The sequence below is a fragment of the Crinia signifera genome, chromosome 3 (genome assembly GCF_055691185.1).
Source record: "Crinia signifera chromosome 3, ASM5569118v1, whole genome shotgun sequence".
NCBI lineage: Eukaryota > Metazoa > Chordata > Amphibia > Anura > Myobatrachidae > Crinia > Crinia signifera.
The window spans coordinates 280,853,416-280,872,783 of NC_139219.1; the positions used below are offsets into that span (position 1 = coordinate 280,853,416).

Genomic DNA, 19,368 nt, shown 5'->3' on the forward strand with positions numbered 1-19,368 from the left:
AGTAGGGTAGATGTGTGAGTGTACTAGTGTGAGCAGTGTAGGTGGGAGTAGGGTAGGTGTAAGGGTGTATTAGTGTGGGTATTATAGGTGGGAGTAGGGTAGATGTGAGGGTGTACTAGTGTGAGCAGTTTTTAGGTGGGAGTAGGGTAGATGTGAGGGTGTACTAGTGTGAGCAGTATAGGTGTGAGGGGGCATTAATGTGGGTAGTATAGATGGCAATATGGTAGATGTGATGGGGCACAGTGTTGGCAGTTTAAATGGGAGTAGAGTAGGTGTTAGTGGGCATTAGTGTGGGCAGTAAAGGCAGGAGAGGGACAGCTGTGACAGGGCATTAGTGTGGGCAGTATAGATGGGAGTGGAGTAGGAATGAGGGGACATTAGTGTGGGTAGTATACTGTAGGTGGGAGTGGGGTAGGTATGAGAAAGTGGGGTAGGGATGTGAGTACTATAGTTGGGAGTAGGTGTGAGGGTGTATTAGTGTAGGATGTATAGGTGGTAGTGGGGTAGGTATGAGGGGGCATTAGTGTGGGCAGTATAGGTGGGAGTGGGGTAGCTATGAGGGGGCATTACTGTGGGCAGTATTGGTGGAAGTATGGTAGGTAGATGTGAGGGTGTATTAGTGTAGTATGTATAGGTGGTAGTGGGGTAGGATTGAGGGGACATTCCTGTGGTAAGTATAAGTTGACATAGGGTAAATGAGAGAGGTGCTTTCATGTGGTAACTATGGATGGATGTAGGGTAGGTGAGAGAGGTGCTTTCATGTGGTAAGTATGGATGTAAGGTAGGTGAGAAAGGTGCTTTCATGTGGTAACTATGGATGGATGTAGGGTAGGTGAGAGAGGTGCTTTCATGTGGTAAGTATGGATGGATATATGGTAGGTGAGAGAGGTGCTTTCATGTGGTAAGTATGGATGGATATATGGTAGGTGAGAGAGGTGCTTTCATGTGGTAAGTATGGATGTAAGGTAGGTGAGAAAGGTGCTTTCATGTGGTAAGTATGGATGGATGTAGGGTAGGTGAGAGAGGTGCTTTCATGTGGTAAGTATGGATGGATGGATGTAGGGTAGGTGAGAGAGGTGCTTTCATGTGGTAAGTATGGATGGATATATGGTAGGTGAGAGAGGTGCTTTCATGTGGTAAGTATGGATGTAAGGTAGGTGAGAAAGGTGCTTTCATGTGGTAAGTATGGATGGATGGACGGATGGATGTAGGGTAGGTGAGAGAGGTGCTTTCATGTGGTAAGTATGGATGGATGTAGGGTAGGTGAAAGAGGTGCTTTCTTGTGGTAAGTATGGATGGATGTAGGGTAGGTGGGAGAGATGCTTTCATGTGGTAAGTATGGATGGATGTAGGGTAGGTGAGAGAGGTGCTTTCATGTGGTAAGTATGGATGGATGTAGGGTAGGTGAGAGAGGTGCTTTCATGTGGTAAGTATGGATGGATGTAAGGTAGGTGAGAGAGGTGCTTTCATGTGGTAAGTATGTATGGATGTAGTGTAGGTGAGAGGTGCTTTCATGTGGTAAGTATGGATGGATGTAGTGTAGGTGACAGAGGTGTTTTCATGTGGTAAGTATGGATGGATGGATGTAGGGTAGGTGAGAGAGGTGCTTTCATGTGGTAAGTATGGATGGATATAGGGTAGGTGAGAGGTGCTTTCATGTGGTAAGTATGGATGGATGTAGTGTAGGTGAGAGAGGTGCTTTCATGTGGTAAGTACGGATGGATGTAGTGTAGGTGAGAGGTGCTTTCATGTGGTAAGTATGGATGGATGTAGGGTATGTGAGAGAGGTGCTTTCATGTGGTAAGTATGGATGGATGTAGGGTAGGTGAGAGAGGTGCTTTCATGTGGTAAGTATGGATGGATGTAGTGTAGGTGACAGAGGTGCTTTCATGTGGTAAGTATGGATGGATGTAGTGTAGGTGACAGAGGTGTTTTCATGTGGTAAGTATGGATGGATGTAGGGTATGTGAGAGAGGTGCTTTCATGTGGTAAGTATGGATGGATGTAGGGTAGGTGAGAGAGGTGCTTTCATGTGGTAAGTATAGATGGATGTAGTGTAGGTGACAGAGGTGTTTTCATGTGGTAAGTATGGATGGATGTAGTGTAGGTGACAGAGGTGTTTTCATGTGGTAAGTATGGATGGATGTAGGGTAGGTGAGAGGGGTGCTTTCATGTGGTAAGTATGGATGGATGTAGTGTAGGTGACAGAGGTGTTTTCATGTGGTAAGTATGGATGGATGTAGTGTAGGTGACAGAGGTGTTTTCATGTGGTAAGTATGGATGGATATAGGGTAGGTGAGAGAGGTGCTTTCATGTGGTAAGTATGGATGGATGTAGTGTAGGTGAGAGAGGTGCTTTCATGTGGTAAGTATGGATGGATGTAGTGTAGGCGAGAGGTGCTTTCATGTGGTAAGTATGGATGGATGTAGTGTAGGTGACAGAGGTGTTTTCATGTGGTAAGTATGGATGGATGTAGGGTAGGTGAGAGAGATGCTTTCATGTGGTAAGTATGGATGGATGTAGGGTAGGTGAGAGAGATGCTTTCATGTGGTAAGTATGGATGGATGTAGGGTAGGTGAGAGAGGTGCTTTCATGTGGTAAGTATGGATGGATGTAGGGTAGGTGAGAGAGGTGCTTTCATGTGATAAGTATGGATGGATATAGGGTAGGTGAGAGAGGTGCTTTCATGTGGTAAGTACGGATGGATGTAGTGTAGGTGAGAGGTGCTTTCATGTGGTAAGTATGGATGGATGTAGTGTAGGTGACAGAGGTGCTTTCATGTGGTAAGTATGGATGGATGTAGGGTAGGTGAGAGAGATGCTTTCATGTGGTAAGTATGGATGGATATAGGGTAGGTGAGAGAGGTGCTTTCATGTGGTAAGTATGGATGGATGTAGGGTAGGTGAGAGAGGTGCTTTCATGTGATAAGTATGGATGATATAGGGTAGGTGAGAGAGGTGCTTTCATGTGGTAAGTACGGATGGATGTAGGGTAGATGAGAGAGGTGATTTCATGTGGTAAGTATGGGTGGATGTAGGGTAGGTGAGAGAGGAGGTTATCAGAGAATACTCACAAAACAGGGCCAGTGTACACATTGCCTGGATAACTAAGAAAGTAGTGTCAAATACTGTATTGTATAGGTATAAGTCTGCTGTATGCTATTTTGCTTTTAATAGTGAAATGTTGATTTTGTTAGAAGCAGCCCAGAACAGTACAACTGGGACATGTGTTCTATAATGAATGACGAACGAGAAAAGTTTGGTCCCAAAGGAATTGGTGAGTCTGTGGCCGAGCAGCTGATTGTGATGGCCGGAACTGGAAGTTACGAGAGCATTGTCACAATCCTGAGACATGATCTGGCCCACGTAGATGTATCTGATAACTGTGGGCAGACTGCCTTGCATTTTGCAACTGTGAGTATCATCAGTTAGTTGCTATGGTAACCCCTTACTTACAGTAAGATGTCATTTTTAGCCACATATGCATGGTTTCCTGTATAATTTTAAATTAATCTTTGTTTTTTAAATATCAAATTGAAATTTAAAGCAAAACCACGGTATGCTGCTGGGGGACTATTTGAATATGAACGTTTTTTTCTATAGTGGAGCTATTGACACCACCACTCATTGCTTTGACAGCGGTGCCTCACATCATTGCTCTGTGCTGTTGGGGGACTGCTTCTACCCTTATCTGACTCTCAGGGGGTGAATCAGTGCTGGATACAGTTCCAGTAGTGGCTAATACAAAATCTGCAACCGCTACTGCGTTTTTTTGTTAATGCAGTGACTTATGGGCACCCTATTGAGGGGTTCGGTATGATTTACCTACAATCAAAATCCTGATGGTCAAAATACCGACAGCAATTGACCGACGGTCAAAATACCGACAAGGTCAAAATACCGACAAGGTCAAAATACCTCCAGTTTTTCATATTTTTGGGGTCTGTATGTTGACATAGGTCGACATGAACCCGTGCTTCGGGCACGGTGCCTCGTTGCGCTCGGCACTATTATATTCCCCCTCCATGTCCACTGGGATGGTAAAGTATGTACAAGTCGGTATTTTGACCTTGTCGGTATTTTGACCACTGGTCAATGGTTGTCGGTATTTTGACCGTCGGGATTTTGATTGTACAGTAGGTAAATTGACTGCATCCCCTATTGAGACACCCACTGACTGCAGCGTGTATCCTCCATTGTGCTTATCAGTGGATCATCAGTCCCACCATTATACATGGTAGCTGTTAGCCACTCCCAAGTTACCATCCAGAAACACCCTTAGAAATTGATCTGTGTCCCTGGCAGTTACCATCAGCACACATACAGATGGAGCCCGGGCCCCTCTCGTTATTGCGAGGGATGGCGATTGAATCACCTGCCCTCGCCAGCTGCCAAGCCCGCCATCCGTCGGAAGGGGGTGCGTACGAGATGCTCGCGTGCCCCGTTTTGATGGAGCTCTCCACTGCCCTCCACCGCCTCCCCGCTTGCCGCCATGTGCAGTGGACACATCTGCAATTGAAAATGTGATTTGTCAGATCACATGGCCCATTCTCATTTACTGTTCAATTTCTGTGTACCTGAGCAATCTGGAGATGTTTCACAATGCACTGTTGCCCATCTGTGACACTAAACAAGCCCAGTGCACACACTGAACAACAAGCGGCATTATATATAATCCGACTAGTATTGTATAGAGCAGTGTTTTTCAACCAGTGTGCCGTGGCACACTAGTGTGCCTTGAGCTGTTCTCAAGTGTGCCCCCACATCTAGAGATGCCCAAACCCATTTACAGCCACCACCAGTTCAAATTTTATTTACTGGTCTCTTCTTTTCATGTAAAGGGCCAATGTATTTTATTTTTGTTACCTGTGGAGATCAGTGTGAGTGTTTTTAATGTGGGGGCCAATAGGTTTGTTTTTTTAATGTGGTGGCCAATGTGTTTTGCCCTGTGGGGATCTTAGGGTGTGCCCTGGCAATTTTAAAGTCTTATTTAGTGTGCCTCAAGGTAAAAAGGTTGAAAATCACTGGTATAGAGGGTAGATTTATGCAGAAACAATGTATCTGTACACCATGCAGTTGTTAGGGTGAGTGAACAGAACAAAGCATAGGTCTATCTTGCATCAACATAACTCTAAAGGCTGGTGGAGGCAACGCATTGGGCAGGTTTTCATGGGTGTGGTATGGGACTCCGACAGTCATTATCCCGACGTCGGGATCCCGACTGCTCGGAGTCAGACAGCGTGGCCAGCGCAAAAAAGCCCCTTGCGGGCACGGTGGCCACGCGAGCCACCTATTCTATTCTCCCTCTATGGGGGTCGTGGATCCCCACAAGGGAAAATAGCGGGTGGCCATCGGGCACCTGGCTGTCGGCGTTTTGACAGTCGGGATCCTGACGTTGGGTAAATGACTGTCGGAATCCCGACTGTCGGGAACCCATCCGGCACCCATTTTCATTTAAGTGTCTTAGCCCTTTCACTCTTGTGGATAGTTAGTAGATTCGGTACTTGTTTCCTGGAAAGGCGCCCAGATTTCCTACGTACGCTAACATAGGCAAATCGCATCGCATGGGCCATTATAGCGGCATGCGATGCGATTTTTTTATGTAATTTTTTCAAAGCTCTGTGTACCCCACTGTATCGCATGTCATTGCATCGCACCTCCCACAGAATCGCATGCGATTTTCTAGGGTGTGCGATGCCATTACATTAGGTATACAATAATATGATTGTATAGGTCCTAAAAAGAGGTTTTACGTACCCCCCCACTATCCACGCCACCCCGAAGCGTGGCAAGCGGCGGCGGAGCGTGTCCTCCGACGTTTTCATTCCCCCACTATCCACGTATTTGTGGAGCGGACTTTATATAGTGTGGCGAGCGCAGCGAGCCACCAAGCCCGAAGCGTGGTCAGCGCAGCGAGCCCCGCAAGGGGCCGTGGATTACTTTACATGTATTCCGCGTCCCCTCGTGGGGCTCTTAATCCTATTAAAGGGCTAGAGGAGGATGGGTCCATCTGTAATTACAGAATGGTGGCAGACCGAGGATATCGACCACGAGGGAGCCCACCCTTACATAGCTAAGCTTAGCATACACAAGTAAAATGGAAGCAAACCCTAAACCAAAGCTTAGAAGAGGAAGGAGGGAACTGACTACAGCTAGCCCCAATTCTTTCCAAGTGAGTAAGATTGGGTCCTGAGATAGGGCCACTGACAGGCAGTCCCACCAGTCCAGTGGTAGGATCTGGTATGAGTGTTTCCGGTTACAAAAATAAAAACTGGCACTTAATGCCAACAGTCCCTAATGCCCACAATACCTATGAAGTGCTCCACAGGTCCCCTAGCTGCCACCAGTCCCAAGTTTCTAAAGAAACTCCTATTCAAAGAAAATATTAAAGGTAAGGTAACATAAAATTAAAAACAGAAAAATAAATTAAGCACAAATCTAAAAACTGGCAGATGGAGATAGAAAGTCCGAGCAGCAGGGATGCAGAGGGTGGAACCAACACCATATACGCTTTGTGTTTGAAGATGTGTGTCTCCTCCTGGAATGTGTCCTCTACACCCCAAGGTAGCAGTGTCCTCTAGATAGGATGAAAGACAAAGACAGGCTTCCTATGTAGCTATGATAACTTGGAAGTTATTGCATGGAGTGGCATTAGGGGGAGAGGATGTACAATACAGACTGCACGCTCCCTCTATATCCCAATGACTGCAGTTTCCCTCATGTTGGATGTAGGAGATTTATTCTTAGAGCAGAAATCAGTCTGGGTTGGATGAGAAGTAAAAAGGATTGTGTGTTATTAATGAATATTTAATATTGTTATTAGCAACAGTGAGAGAGTGTCAGTGCCTGTGTAAACCTAAGAGAGACAGCCATGCACTTACTGGTCACATGTTGGTCCAGAACTGTCTGCTGTTCTCCGACTACTTATCATTGTCATTTATAAACATGCACACACATTATCCTCTTATTTCCAGTGCGTCTATTAATAACATCTAACAGTAGATGGTCATACACTGTAATAACAAGGTTTATTTTTTCAGGTAAAAGGTCATAATAAAATCATTAACCTTCTTCTTGACAATGGAGCGGATGTTAACAAAAGTAATGATGAGGGACTGTCAGCTTTGTCCTTGTGTCTGATGCTTCTCTACGGCACAAAATCGTTTTGGCCTAATGTGGCTGAGCGGAATCTCCCCCCGAACAAGGTCAGTCACATTCCCCATGTGCCTCTGCCTCTCTCTCTTCTTTCTCCTCTCCCCCTTCTCTCTATCTCTCCTCTGTCTCCTCTTCTCTCTCTCTCTCTTGTCTCTTCTCCTAGCTCTCTCTCTCCTTTCTCCTCCCCCTTCTCTCTCCTTCCCCTCTCTATCTCCCTCTCTCTCTCTCTCTCTCCTCTGTCTCCTCTTCTCTCTCTCTCTCTCTTGTCTCTTCTCCTAGCTCTCTCTCCTTTCTCCTCCCCCTTCTCTCTCCTTCCCCTCTCTATCTCCGTCTCTCTCACCTCTGTCTCCTCTTCTCTCTCTCTCTCTTGTCTCTTCTCCTAGCTCTCTCTCCTTTCTCCTCCCCCTTCTCTCTCCTTCCCCTCTCTATCTCCGTCTCTCTCTCCTCTGTCTCCTCTTCTCTCTCTCCTGTCTCTTCTCCTAGCTTTCTCTCTCTCTCCTCTTTCTCTCTTATCTTTTCCATTTCTTCTCTCTTCATTTGTCTCTGTTTTCTTTCTTTCTTTCTTTCTTTCTTTCTTTCTTTCTTTCTTTCTTTCTTTCTTTCTTTCTTTCTTTCTTTCTTTCTTTCTTTCTTTCTTTCTTTCTTTCTTTCTTTCTTTCTTTCTTTCTTTCTTTCTTTCTGTCTTCTCTCTCCATATCTTTCTCTACTCTTCACTCCCCTATCTATCCTTTCACTTTTCTCCCTCTCTATTGTCTCTTCTCTCTTCTCATTCATCTTTTTTTCTAGCTCTCCGCCTTTTTCTACTTTTCTGTTTCTCCCTCTCCCAACTACAGTATCTCTCCTCTCTCTCTCTCTCTCTCTCTCTCTCTCTCCCCCCCCACCTGCTCTCTCTTCTCTGACTCGTTTTCTATCTCTTTTCTCTCTCCTCTCTCTACCCATCTCTCTCATCTCTTTTTCCTCTCTCTCCTTCTCCCTTCTCTCCCTTGTTCTATGCTCTCTCTCTCTCTCACGCTTCTCTTTCTCCTCTCTGTCCCCTCTCTCTCTTGCTTTCTGCTCCCCACCACCTCAATCTCTCAACTCTTCAATCCTATTTCTTTCTCTTCATTCTCCCCTCTTTCCTCTCTTTTCTCTCTCTGGGGCCGATTCAGATCTGTCTGAATTCTTTCCTGTCCCCGATGATGGGGATCTGCGCATGAACATAGTTGCTTATGCACATGTGCAAACTCCCAGAGCGAACAACTTCGGCGAGTTTACGTGTGCATTGGGAAGGTCTGTGGAGACACCTACATACAGTATTATAGCTTTCTCCACCAAAAACTACCTATCAAAAGGCTGACAGCAGAGTGTGACATCACCCTGTGACCTCAGCTGTGACATAATGTGTTTGGGATCTATCAATATGACTTATTATTAGTGTGTTCTAATTACCTACCCCTAGCATAGTGTATGGCATGTTTTCTCAGCCACATTACCGAGTTGTATTGATACCAATCAGGTCATTATGTAGCGATAAATAGGCATTTTTTGGATGCTTTAAATTGGCAACTGCTTACAGGATAAAAGTAATGTGTGGTACTGAAATGTATTGGTGGTGAGGTTTTATATCTGTCGCTTATTACATACTGTGGGGCAGATGTATTAAGCCTGCAGAAGAGATAAAGTGGTAGGAGATAACACACCAGCCAACAGCTGTGTTTGAAATCTGACAGTTGGGACTTGATTGGCTGGTTCATTATCTCCTTTCATTTTTTCTCTTCTCCAGGCTTAATACATCTGCCCCTGTATCTGCTGTAGGATTATATGGCATTTACTTCATCTGTATATAGCACATATAGCCCAGTATATTGCAATACAAATAAAAATAAGCAGTTAAACAAGTAGCGATAAGGTTGATTGTGAGTTCCTTCTTTTCAGGAGGGTGAAGCGGGTAAAGCTCAGTGTTTGGGATATGGTTCATAGTGAATAAACGTTAATGATATAGAAAATGCCTGCTTGCATACTGGTCTAGGACTTTCGTAGTATAACCTGCAGAACCACAAAGCTGTCATGTGTTATAAAGTGCTATTTTAGAGAGATACCCTAATATCAGTGTAACATCTTGGTTACAAGCATAGGAGGACATCAGTAATCTGACATTGGACAGTTCTGGTAATGAAAGCAGTGTTGGTGATGAGAAGGACGTCCATGACAAGAACACAATGCCTCCAGTTTCCCAGGAATGCGCCACCACATCTGCTGGTGATGCTAAGACAGATTCCAGATTGGAGGGTCGAGGATGGGATTCCCCTGCTAATAACCATAGGTAAGACACATAGGGTGAGATTTAATAGGATGAGAGATTCAGAAAGAGAGATATTTGGTAAGAAATCTCCAGGTTTTTTTAAAGCGGCAATCATTTACACTGCAAAACCAGTTTGATTTTGAAGTGTAAATGATTGCCGCTTTAAAAAAACTGGAGATTTCTTTCCAAATATCTCACTTTCTGAATCTCTCATCCTATTAAATCTCACCCATAATCTTACACCTGTTCTCTGTTTTATAGTGAGTACAGATGGACCGCGTTTATTGTAGACAAACTGAAAAGCACACTTAAAACACAACTGCAAAGGGCTCACTTAAAAGCACTTGTCACATGCCGCATCACAGCAGATGTTACCCAGAATTTGCTGTAACACATGGGGGGTCCAAAGGTCTCATTATATGAAGTGCCTCATATGTGCAAAGAAGGAATATGTCCTGCAGTACAGTGAGCTGCCATTCCCATGTTGATAGGTAGCATGGGGCTTGGTAATCTTCCATGGAGAAAAAGCAAGTGTTCTAGCTCTATGCCCAGCAGTGCTTACTGTGCAAAAGAAAATGACCTGGCATATTACCATGCTGGCAGCAAACCGCAGGCGCCCAAGGCAGCAGCATCAAAAGCTAAAGCCTTCTACAGAACATAGGGCAAAATATTACTAGTAGTGATACAAAATTATCTGGAATAGCAAAAGTAATTGCAGCTACAGTATGTCAACGCCGAACCAAGCTGCCTATAGATGATTCACAACAGCACTCGCACTGGTTGCCTAGGAAATCTGCCAATGTTACCAGGAGATGAAAAAATCAGAAACCGACAATCTACAGAACTGGAGCTCGTGGGTGTGGCTAATTTGGTCTCCAACAACTAGGTCGACAAGCATTGGGTCGACACCACTAGGTCGACATGGGACAAGGTCAACATGGGTCTAGGTTGACATGGGTTATGTCGACAGGGTCATTAGGTCGACACAAGCATTAGGTCGACATGGGCAAGGTCGACCGTCAAAAGGTTGACATGGGGTTTTTCAATGTTTTTTTTACCCGAATGTCTACACCATGTGGCTCTCCAGATGTTGTGAAACTACAAATCCCAGCATGCCTTGCCACAGTTTTAACACTCCCTTATAGCAAAACTGTGGCAAGGCATTATGGGATTTGTAGTTTGACAACATCTGGAGAGCCACCGGTTGGCCAGGCCTGGTCTACACTGTTGACATGGACACAGTTTGAAGTGCACCGTATCCTCTTGCATCGATCCCTTCACTCGCCATGCTTCAGGCATGGCACACTATTTTATTCTCCCACCACGCCCACCTGTCGGCACATGTCAGCTCAAAAAACTGTGAAATACCCCATGTCGACCTTTTGACTGTTGACCTTGCCCATGTCAACCTAATGCTTGTGTCGACATAATGACCTGTCAACCTAAACCCATGTTGACCTAGACCCATGTCGACCTTGTTGCATGTCAACCTAGTTGTGTCGACCCAATGCTTGTCGACCTAGTTGTTGTATCCGTATCCCAGCTTGGTACGCACCTGAATGACAGTGTGAACCTGCAACCCAATGGTGTAATTATATAGCACATCGCTGTACACACGGCATATTGCGCCATACAGAAATGCAATATATCAGTAAATGAACTGGGTGTAATTGTGGGTGCGCACTACATTCATATGTAACATCCTCATCTAGCCTCCGCCATGCACCTGCCACCGTTTGTGTGCCGAAGTTGCACACATGACTCATTAAAAACACCTTACTCGGAAGCCCAGCACAACGCGGCACTCCAAGTCTCTTGTGCGACTTGCTGCCCCAAATGGGCACTAGCGGCCACATCGCAGCCACAATGGGCCTAATTCAGACCTGATCGCTGGGCTGCAAATATTTGGAGCCTGAGTGGCTCCATGTCCCTGTGCACGGCTGTGAATAAGTTCGTAGCCGCGCACACTGGGGGAAAACCTTTTGCAACCACCCACAACCCGAATGGATTTCCCCCTTTTTCGCAGCGCTGAGTAAGTCTTGACTACAAGGGGACTCCATTTAATTTTTTCCTCTGTATTTCTGCAACCAGGATTGGCTCAATGAGCCCAGGGCTGGTTGGGGAGGGGGAACCCCACTCTATAAAAGTTTTTTTTTATTATTGGTACTTGTGTATTATCACGGCGCCCCTGATATGTGATTGCGCGATTTTTCATCGCATCGCATGCCATACACCCAATGCACTGCGATGCGATTTTAGCCCCATATGCGATGATAAATTGTATAAGCACCCTAATGGGTGCTTACAATGTTAAATGCACCCCCACGCCACCCCCCAGTATAAACGTGAACCGTAAGCGTCCTCCGACCTTTTCATACCCCCACTATCCACATCGGCGTGGAGTTGATTTTATAAAGTGTGGCGAGCGCCGGGCTCGGTGGCTCGCTGCATTCGCCACACTTTATAAAATCAACTCCACGCCGACGTGGATAGTGGGGGTATGAAAAGGTCGGAGGACGCGTACCACCGCCCCAGGAGCTGGAGAAAAAGAAAATAGAAGGGGTGACATTTAATAATATGAGAGATTCAGAAAGTGAGAGATTTGGTAAGATATCTCCAATTTATTTAAAGCGGCAATCATTTACACTTCTAAATCAAACTGGTGTAAATGATTGCCGCTTTAAAAAAAACTGCTGATTTCTTACCAAATCTCTCACTTTCTGAATCTCTCATTCTATTAAATTTCCCCCAAGATCTCTTATATCAGTTATAGACCGAATGGTGACCCCCAGATGGCTTTGTTGATTTACAAGTTTAAAACCCAAAGGAGTGAAGTTTGGGGAAAACTGGATGGAAATAATAAAGTATAAGAAAAGGTGGTAGAGCAGTTGGATGAAGCAAGAAGAATAGAAGGGACACATGACAGGAGGATGAAGCTGGCTGAGAACATGGATATAGGAAAGCTGGCATGGAAAGCACAAAGAAGTAATGGACAGAGATACAATTATGGCTAACAAAGGGGATAAATAATTTAATATAAGAAGGAAACAAATTTTATGAACCAGTTAAAAGAAGATTCAATAATGAGATAATCACAATTATAAAGTAGATCTGTTCAACCAAAGTCAACTAAAGCATATAAGACTTTATTGGAAATACACCAACATGACTGTGAGGTTTTCATGATCGTGAGGTGTACAGGCCCAAAGAATAAGCACACCACTTTATTCAGAGCCAGGAGCCACAAGGACAGGAGGTAGAGAAAGTCTCTGGTGCCAAGTTTGTCTTGTAACTTTAGTATCTTCCATCTAGGAATGAAAACTTATACTCCACCATGACCCTGCTTCTCCTGCGTGGTGCTGATCCCAATGCGTGCAGCATCCCAATGCACGCTCTGTTCTTTGCAGCTAAAGCTGCTGATGTGAGCGCGGTGCAGCTACTGTTGGAGCGTGGAGCCAGGACGGATGTCCGCTTGTATACACAGGTAACGCCATCATATGTGATCACAGCTAGAATATAGATGTATTTATGCCATTATTCTTCACATTTTTCTTATCACTGAAAAATGGTTCTGGAAACAGAAGAAAAGCTATACTACACATGACTGTTTGTCAGATAGAAAGTTGAAGGACGAATATAAGATTCTTTTATAGCTGGTTCTTATTGGACAAAAAATGTCCAGTATAATCGAATACTGAAGAAGGCCTTGTGTACTTTTCCATATTTTAGAGGAGGGTAAAACCCTATGCACTCAATACCAGGAGAGGTAACTGTCTGTGGATCTCCTCAAACAGCAAGTGTGGCCTATATATAATATATATAATATTTATAATGTATTTTATTTTTTACTTTCCTTCATCACATAAAGCTGGGCTACTGAATTGCATTATTAAAAACCGGTTAAATATTTGAATGGATATTATTAGATTCCCTGATACCTGTTAGGACGGTCTGCAATCCCCTATTTCAGTTAACCTCTGCAGGCTTAGCTGTCAGCTCAGCTCAGCAGAGTCTTGATCAATAGATGTCACAGGTGCAGAAAGATGAGTTCTACTGTTCATTAGTCACTGTGCTCACCCTGTCCCACTATAGATAATGTCTGTGATTAATTCCTATAGCACTGCATCACATGGTTTCATTATTTTGTCCAGGTTTTTTTTGAATCAATAGTCATCTCCTCACTATACTGATTCATTGTTAGTTGACGTTATTACTGCAGATATGATTTAGTTGAGTAGATGTATCAGCAGCAGGCCTGTTGTATTCCGTGATAATGTGACGGCATATTGTATTTCACAGCACGGTTCCCTGACCCCTCTACACATAGCAGCAGCACTGCCGCTCGCTGACGGGATCCGGATCACAGAGATTCTGCTGCATGCTGCCTCAGATCCAAATGCTAGTGCTGAGGATGAGGACTACGTGATTGATCAGGACAGGGTACAGTATATCAGCAGGAGGAATCCTCATGGGGATGTCTAATTAGTGTGCGAGGGATAAATATAGCATACGGCATAGAGGCACGTCTGTCACAATAGAACTGGGAGCACACAGCTCAGCTGTTCCATAGAGATTTAGTGTTTTCATTCTTAGAAGATCTCAGTTGGCCGCGGTTGGTCTCCATCGATAAGCGCACGACAGCATATGTCAGCAGATGGCACCCAGGTAGAACAGTAATTGTAACCTCAGACAGTATTTTCTTCTTCTTCCCAATGTCAGGTCTCCTACTTTTATATCCTGCTCAGTATTGATTACTATGAACTAACCCTACCGGTGGCTGTTTCCCACGTCAGCCTATTACTTATACCGTACTAGCTTCTGACATCTATTTATCAAATGCGTGCTGCGGTAAATTGCAATAGTGGGTTAAATCCCTTTACAATAACGCACGTTTTCATTACATGTTTGACAGGTGAGAAACCAGTTTAGGTTTATAAACACATCTGTAAACTGAAATATAATTACTTTTCCTAATGCCCCAGTCCCTTCCATGATGAAAATGTAGTATATACAATAAAATAGAGATTGCTGCTCACCACTTTTGGATACCCAGGCAGGGTTCACAGTAGGGAAGAAAGGCTTTATTTTACATCTAGGAATCATCAAAAAAGGAACCTGCAGTGTTGAAATACGTATAAAAAGACATCCAGTTTAATCCAACATTTCAGTCAGTTACGAAGAAGCTGGAATATGGACGATCCGCGGTACGAATAGATATCGTGAATAGGGCAAACTTACTAATCTTCCATATTCACCTGATTAGTATTTTACGATAGCGTAGCCGTTCATATTTGACGGCCGTCAAATACCGCATCGTACGGATCAGTCAGATCTGTGCAATGCTACCATATGTAAAAAAAAAAAAATGTAAAAAACAAAACAAAAACCTTGTGTGGTCCCCCCGCCTGACAGTATCTAGCCCAGGGCTCATTGTGCCAGTCTTGGTTGCAGAAATATAAGGGGGGGGGAGGTATTTATATTTATTTATTTTATTATTTATTAACATTTTCTTATATAGCGCACACATATTCCGCAGCACCCTACCACATGTACAGGCACACACAGACATTCTAGGGTTAATTTGTTCAGAGCCAATCAGCTTACTAGTATATTCTTGGATTGTGGGAGGAAACCGGAGTAACCGGAGGGAACCCACGCAAGTACGGGGAGAATATACAAACTCTGCACAGTTAGGGCCATGGGGGTAATCAAATCCATGACCTCAGTGCTGTGAGGCAGTAATGCTAACCATTACACCATTCGTGCTGCCCATTTCTATAACTACTGTAGCACCATGGGCCAGTCCTGGTTCACAAAATACAGGGGATAAAATGAGTAGGGTTCCCCCGTATTTTGTAAACCAGCACCAGGCCCAAACAGCCAGCAGGCTAATGCCCAGCATGGGGGGCCTTTTTTTTTATAAGTTCCCCCAGCCAAAGCTTTAACCCCTGACTGGTAGCCCAGGCCAGGACCCTGGAGGAGTGGGGACGACCTCCCCAATAGAGGGGTCCAGGGCAACCCCTGCCCAAGCTAAAGCCTGGGGCTGTCCCTTGTGCCCCTGGGCCGTGGGCACCGGGCTGATAGCCATAACGATGTAAAAAATAGAATTATAGATTATTGGGTTAAGTTGTAGAACTACAAGCTTCCCCCATATGCAGGGATTTGGAGAACCACAAGCTCTAGCATGCAGGCATTAAAGGGCCCACTGGGTCTTGTAGTTTCACAACTTAACCAATAGTGAAATAATACACACAGACACCATAGGAAATAAAACTTTAATTCACACTACAAAGCATTAGTAGTAATCCATATGGATTCCTGTGAAAGCAAATTATACTCACCATGTCCTCCAACGAAGATCGAGTCCTCTTTGTTCAAAAGTAGGCATCCACGGTTGTAAAAATAAGAAAATTCTGTTACAAAACCATCACAAACTGGAGGAGCCGCAAATGTGTTTACACTTGGGGCTCCCCCGAACTGGGGGATTTGCTGGTGATGTCATACACCGGGTCCTTTCCCAGCCAATCAGCTGCAGGCTTTGTGGGAGCTCCGCAGCTGAATGGCTGGTCTTGGCTCCATAGAAGCCCATGTTAAAGATTGACATGGGCGTCTATGGGCGGTTTCCACCATAGTAGCCCATACTATTTATTTGCTGCTGGGACATGGCTACCTCCTCCTCCACCATCCTCCTACTCTCTCTGGACACTCTCCTTGATGAATGCCTACTCCCAACTTTCTGCAACACCTGTACAAACTACACACCAAGCTCTCTCATTATAACAAACCACCACCTCCTGCTCACATAAACGCCTACTTCCTTTCCAAGGACAAAATAGTGGACTGGGATCTATAAAGGGTGTGTGATGTTTCAATCGTGTTACTTTTGGGTGCCAATGGACAATTGGGTGCCAATCACACTGCTGCTGTTTTACTAAAAGATGCATTCCAGTTGGTCGAAAAAATTCGGACACTTCCTCGTCAAAGTACCACAATAAGTCAGATTCCATTTGCAATCATAAAATCTTCATATAACATTGGACAGAAAAACTCTTGCCAGCACTTAGGTTTTCCCCTGTCCCCTTTCCTTTTGAATACACTATATCCTTGTCTACATGTATAGACCTTGTGTAATACAGTATGTTCCCACAGCTGGAGATCCCCAACTCCATCCTTGGATTTTCTATGAAAGGTGGTCATGATTCCGGCCTGCCTCTGTATGACTACTTTGCCAAAAGTCCTCATATCCCAGAAGAGGGAGGCCGCACGCCATTACACATGGCATGTGAGAGGGAGGATAACTACAAGGTAATCTTACCATGAGTCTCGCACCCTATGACACCAGCATTACATTTCAGCAGAAGTGTACTAATGCTGGTCCTGCGGGAAGGAGATGCTACGTGTGCTCTATGGATGAACAGTTTGGTAGGAATACGGAGAAGTTCTTTCCCTTTAATATGGCAGTACGCAGTAAGTAACTAACATATGCACACACACAGCACAATGTGCCAATATATCTTTAGATGTATCGGGCTTTGGCTGTGTTGCACGTCCGACGCGATATATCTGTGAACGACGCCGTACCGGGGAATGTCATTGTGTGGAATAATTGTGACATTAATTGTTTAGAAATTCTCATTGCTATCACAATAATAAGTGCTTTGTTATTATGCAGTATGCCAAGGATGCCATTTCTTTACTTCTGGCCCACAGTGCCAAGGTCAACACCCTGTGGAGTGGTCACTCCCCCCTGTCCTTGGCCATCGCCAGTGGAAACGACTTGGTGAGATTTCTTGAAAACTTTCTATAGCTCAGATGTTTTGGGAGAGATCCCACTGAAATATTACTGCTCCATTATTTATAACCATGTACAAATGTGTATTTGTCACCACGTAGTTAACCATGTCATCCTTTAGTTATTGCTATACGGATGTGTGTTTAAGCGTATCGTGAAAAAGGTCAACATGATTTTTTTAGGCCGACAGAGGTCATGATTTTGAAAAACAAAAAAAAAGACTTGTTCATACTTTACTTTGCACGTGGCATAGAGTCAGATTATAATAGTGTGCCGAGTGCAGTGAGGCACTGTGCCCGAAGCATGGCGAGTGCAGCTGCACACTTATATGGTGTTCATGACAAACTATGTAAACATAGACACAAAAAACGGAAAAACTAATCTCGACAAAAAAAAAAACATTAAAAAACTCATGTCAACCTTTTAAATGTTGACCTTTTGAACCTGTTGACCTTTTGGCCCTGTCAACCTTTTGACGGACGGCCTTTTGACCATATCGACCATTAGTTGTCGACCTTTTGATTGTAGACTGAGACACTGTAGACACCAAAAGTGTTTGGTCACTGGCACAAGTAATGTATATGGACCGGAGTGTTTGATCACTGGCACAAGTAATATATATGGGCCGGAGTGTTTGATCACTGGCACAAGTAATATATATGGGCCGGAGTGTTTGATCACTGGCACAAGAAATATATATGGGCCAGAGTGTTTGATCACTGGCACAAGTAATATATATGGGCTAGAGTGTTTGATCACTGGCGCAAGTAATGTATATGGGCCGGAGTGTTTGATCACTGGCACAAGTAATATATATGGGCCAGAGTGTTTGATCACTGGCACAAGTAATATATATGTTAGGTAGGGGGTGCGCAGGCACTTTGTTGCGGACACCTGCTGCGAACTATGGCTTCACCTATAACAGCCACGTTCATGGGGGTAGATTAGTTCCACCCCCACCCCGGTGCCGCCAGGTCTTATGGGTGACAAGGCTGCCGCAGGAGGCAAGTTGCTGCAAGATGGATAAACTAGCCTGAGTGCACAACCCCTCCAATGAATGTAATAGCCAACAAATGCAACAATGCCAGAAGATAATACCGGATACAAGCAATGACAATGACAAGTAAATGTAACAATACACAAGCTGATACCGTGAAGTAATAAAATGACTGGAATGCAACAATGCAAAAGGATGACACTTGTAAAGTACACAAAGAGTAAAAGTGGATATCTCTTGACTTATCTGTGTGGTGGAAATAGCAGACCAGAACAGGAGACACAGACTGCTGGATGGCAGGGAGCTGCAATGCAGGAACAGCAACCACAAGGGACCAGGAACACGCAAGACTGCAGCATACCCTGTTAGGGCTTAGGACACTATAACCGGCATCCTTACAAGAGCCCAGTGGGTTTATATGTGACGTCCCCCCGCTGCTAGCCCGCGGTCAATCAAGGGGAGGAAGGTCGGGGCGTTGCCTGGCAATATCCCTGACGTTGCCCCACTGCCTGTCCGGAAGTTGGTGTCCGCCACCAGCCCCTGTCCCTCCAGCACGTGCCGGAGTAGAAGTGTTGTGGGACATGGAGGACGGGCGGTGGTGGCGGCACCTAACAATATATGGGCCGGAGTGTTTGATCATTGGTTAATTTTGTATTTTGCAGGCAGTGAAAGAGCTTTTAGCTAATGGAGCAGATCCCAACCTAGCTCTCAGCAGAGGAGTGGGCAGCGCCCTGTGTGCAGCTGTGAATATCACATATGAGAAGAAGAGAACTTTACCTGCGAGGATCGCTCTGGTAAGACAGTAGTTGCCTTTATGTGCTCCTATATCACCAGAGATGCCAGGTAATTGGCCTGGTATCTGCAGTGTATCTGGCGCACATATGTACCATATTCTTAATAATGACACAGTTGTGTTAGATGATCACTTAGTGTGCCGAGATACCCGTTGGAAGCTGCCTTCTGCAATGCGCTCCGGTGCCTGGAGGGACACACCATGAAGTCACTATACCGGGTGACACCAACCCTAGTGACGCCTCTGTAGTTTTCATTTAAGATTATTCCCAAGTTAAATTAATTTAATTGAGTCAGTAATTAGATCACTAGTGCTGAGACAAGTATGTAATTAATACATGGTCTCTGGGGA

At 44.7% G+C, this 19,368-nt stretch overlaps 1 protein-coding gene across 7 annotated transcripts in view; it reads left to right on the forward strand.

Annotated features, from left to right (window-relative positions):
* ANKMY1 (ankyrin repeat and MYND domain containing 1) overlaps positions 1-19,368 on the forward strand; it is a 68,319-nt gene that overhangs the window by 12,062 nt on the left and 36,889 nt on the right. For 6 of the 7 annotated variants that reach the window (XM_083178269.1, XM_083178270.1, XM_083178272.1 and 3 more), the window contains 8 exons: positions 3,197-3,413; positions 7,040-7,204; positions 9,269-9,456; positions 12,748-12,919; positions 13,735-13,875; positions 16,585-16,740; positions 17,108-17,215; positions 18,887-19,018. In XM_083178269.1, the coding sequence (XP_083034395.1) occupies positions 3,197-3,413; positions 7,040-7,204; positions 9,269-9,456; positions 12,748-12,919; positions 13,735-13,875; positions 16,585-16,740; positions 17,108-17,215; positions 18,887-19,018 (1,279 nt within the window). The remainder of the gene's footprint in view (positions 1-3,196; positions 3,414-7,039; positions 7,205-9,268; positions 9,457-12,747; positions 12,920-13,734; positions 13,876-16,584; positions 16,741-17,107; positions 17,216-18,886; positions 19,019-19,368) is intronic. The other variant, XM_083178273.1, reaches the window with a different exon arrangement.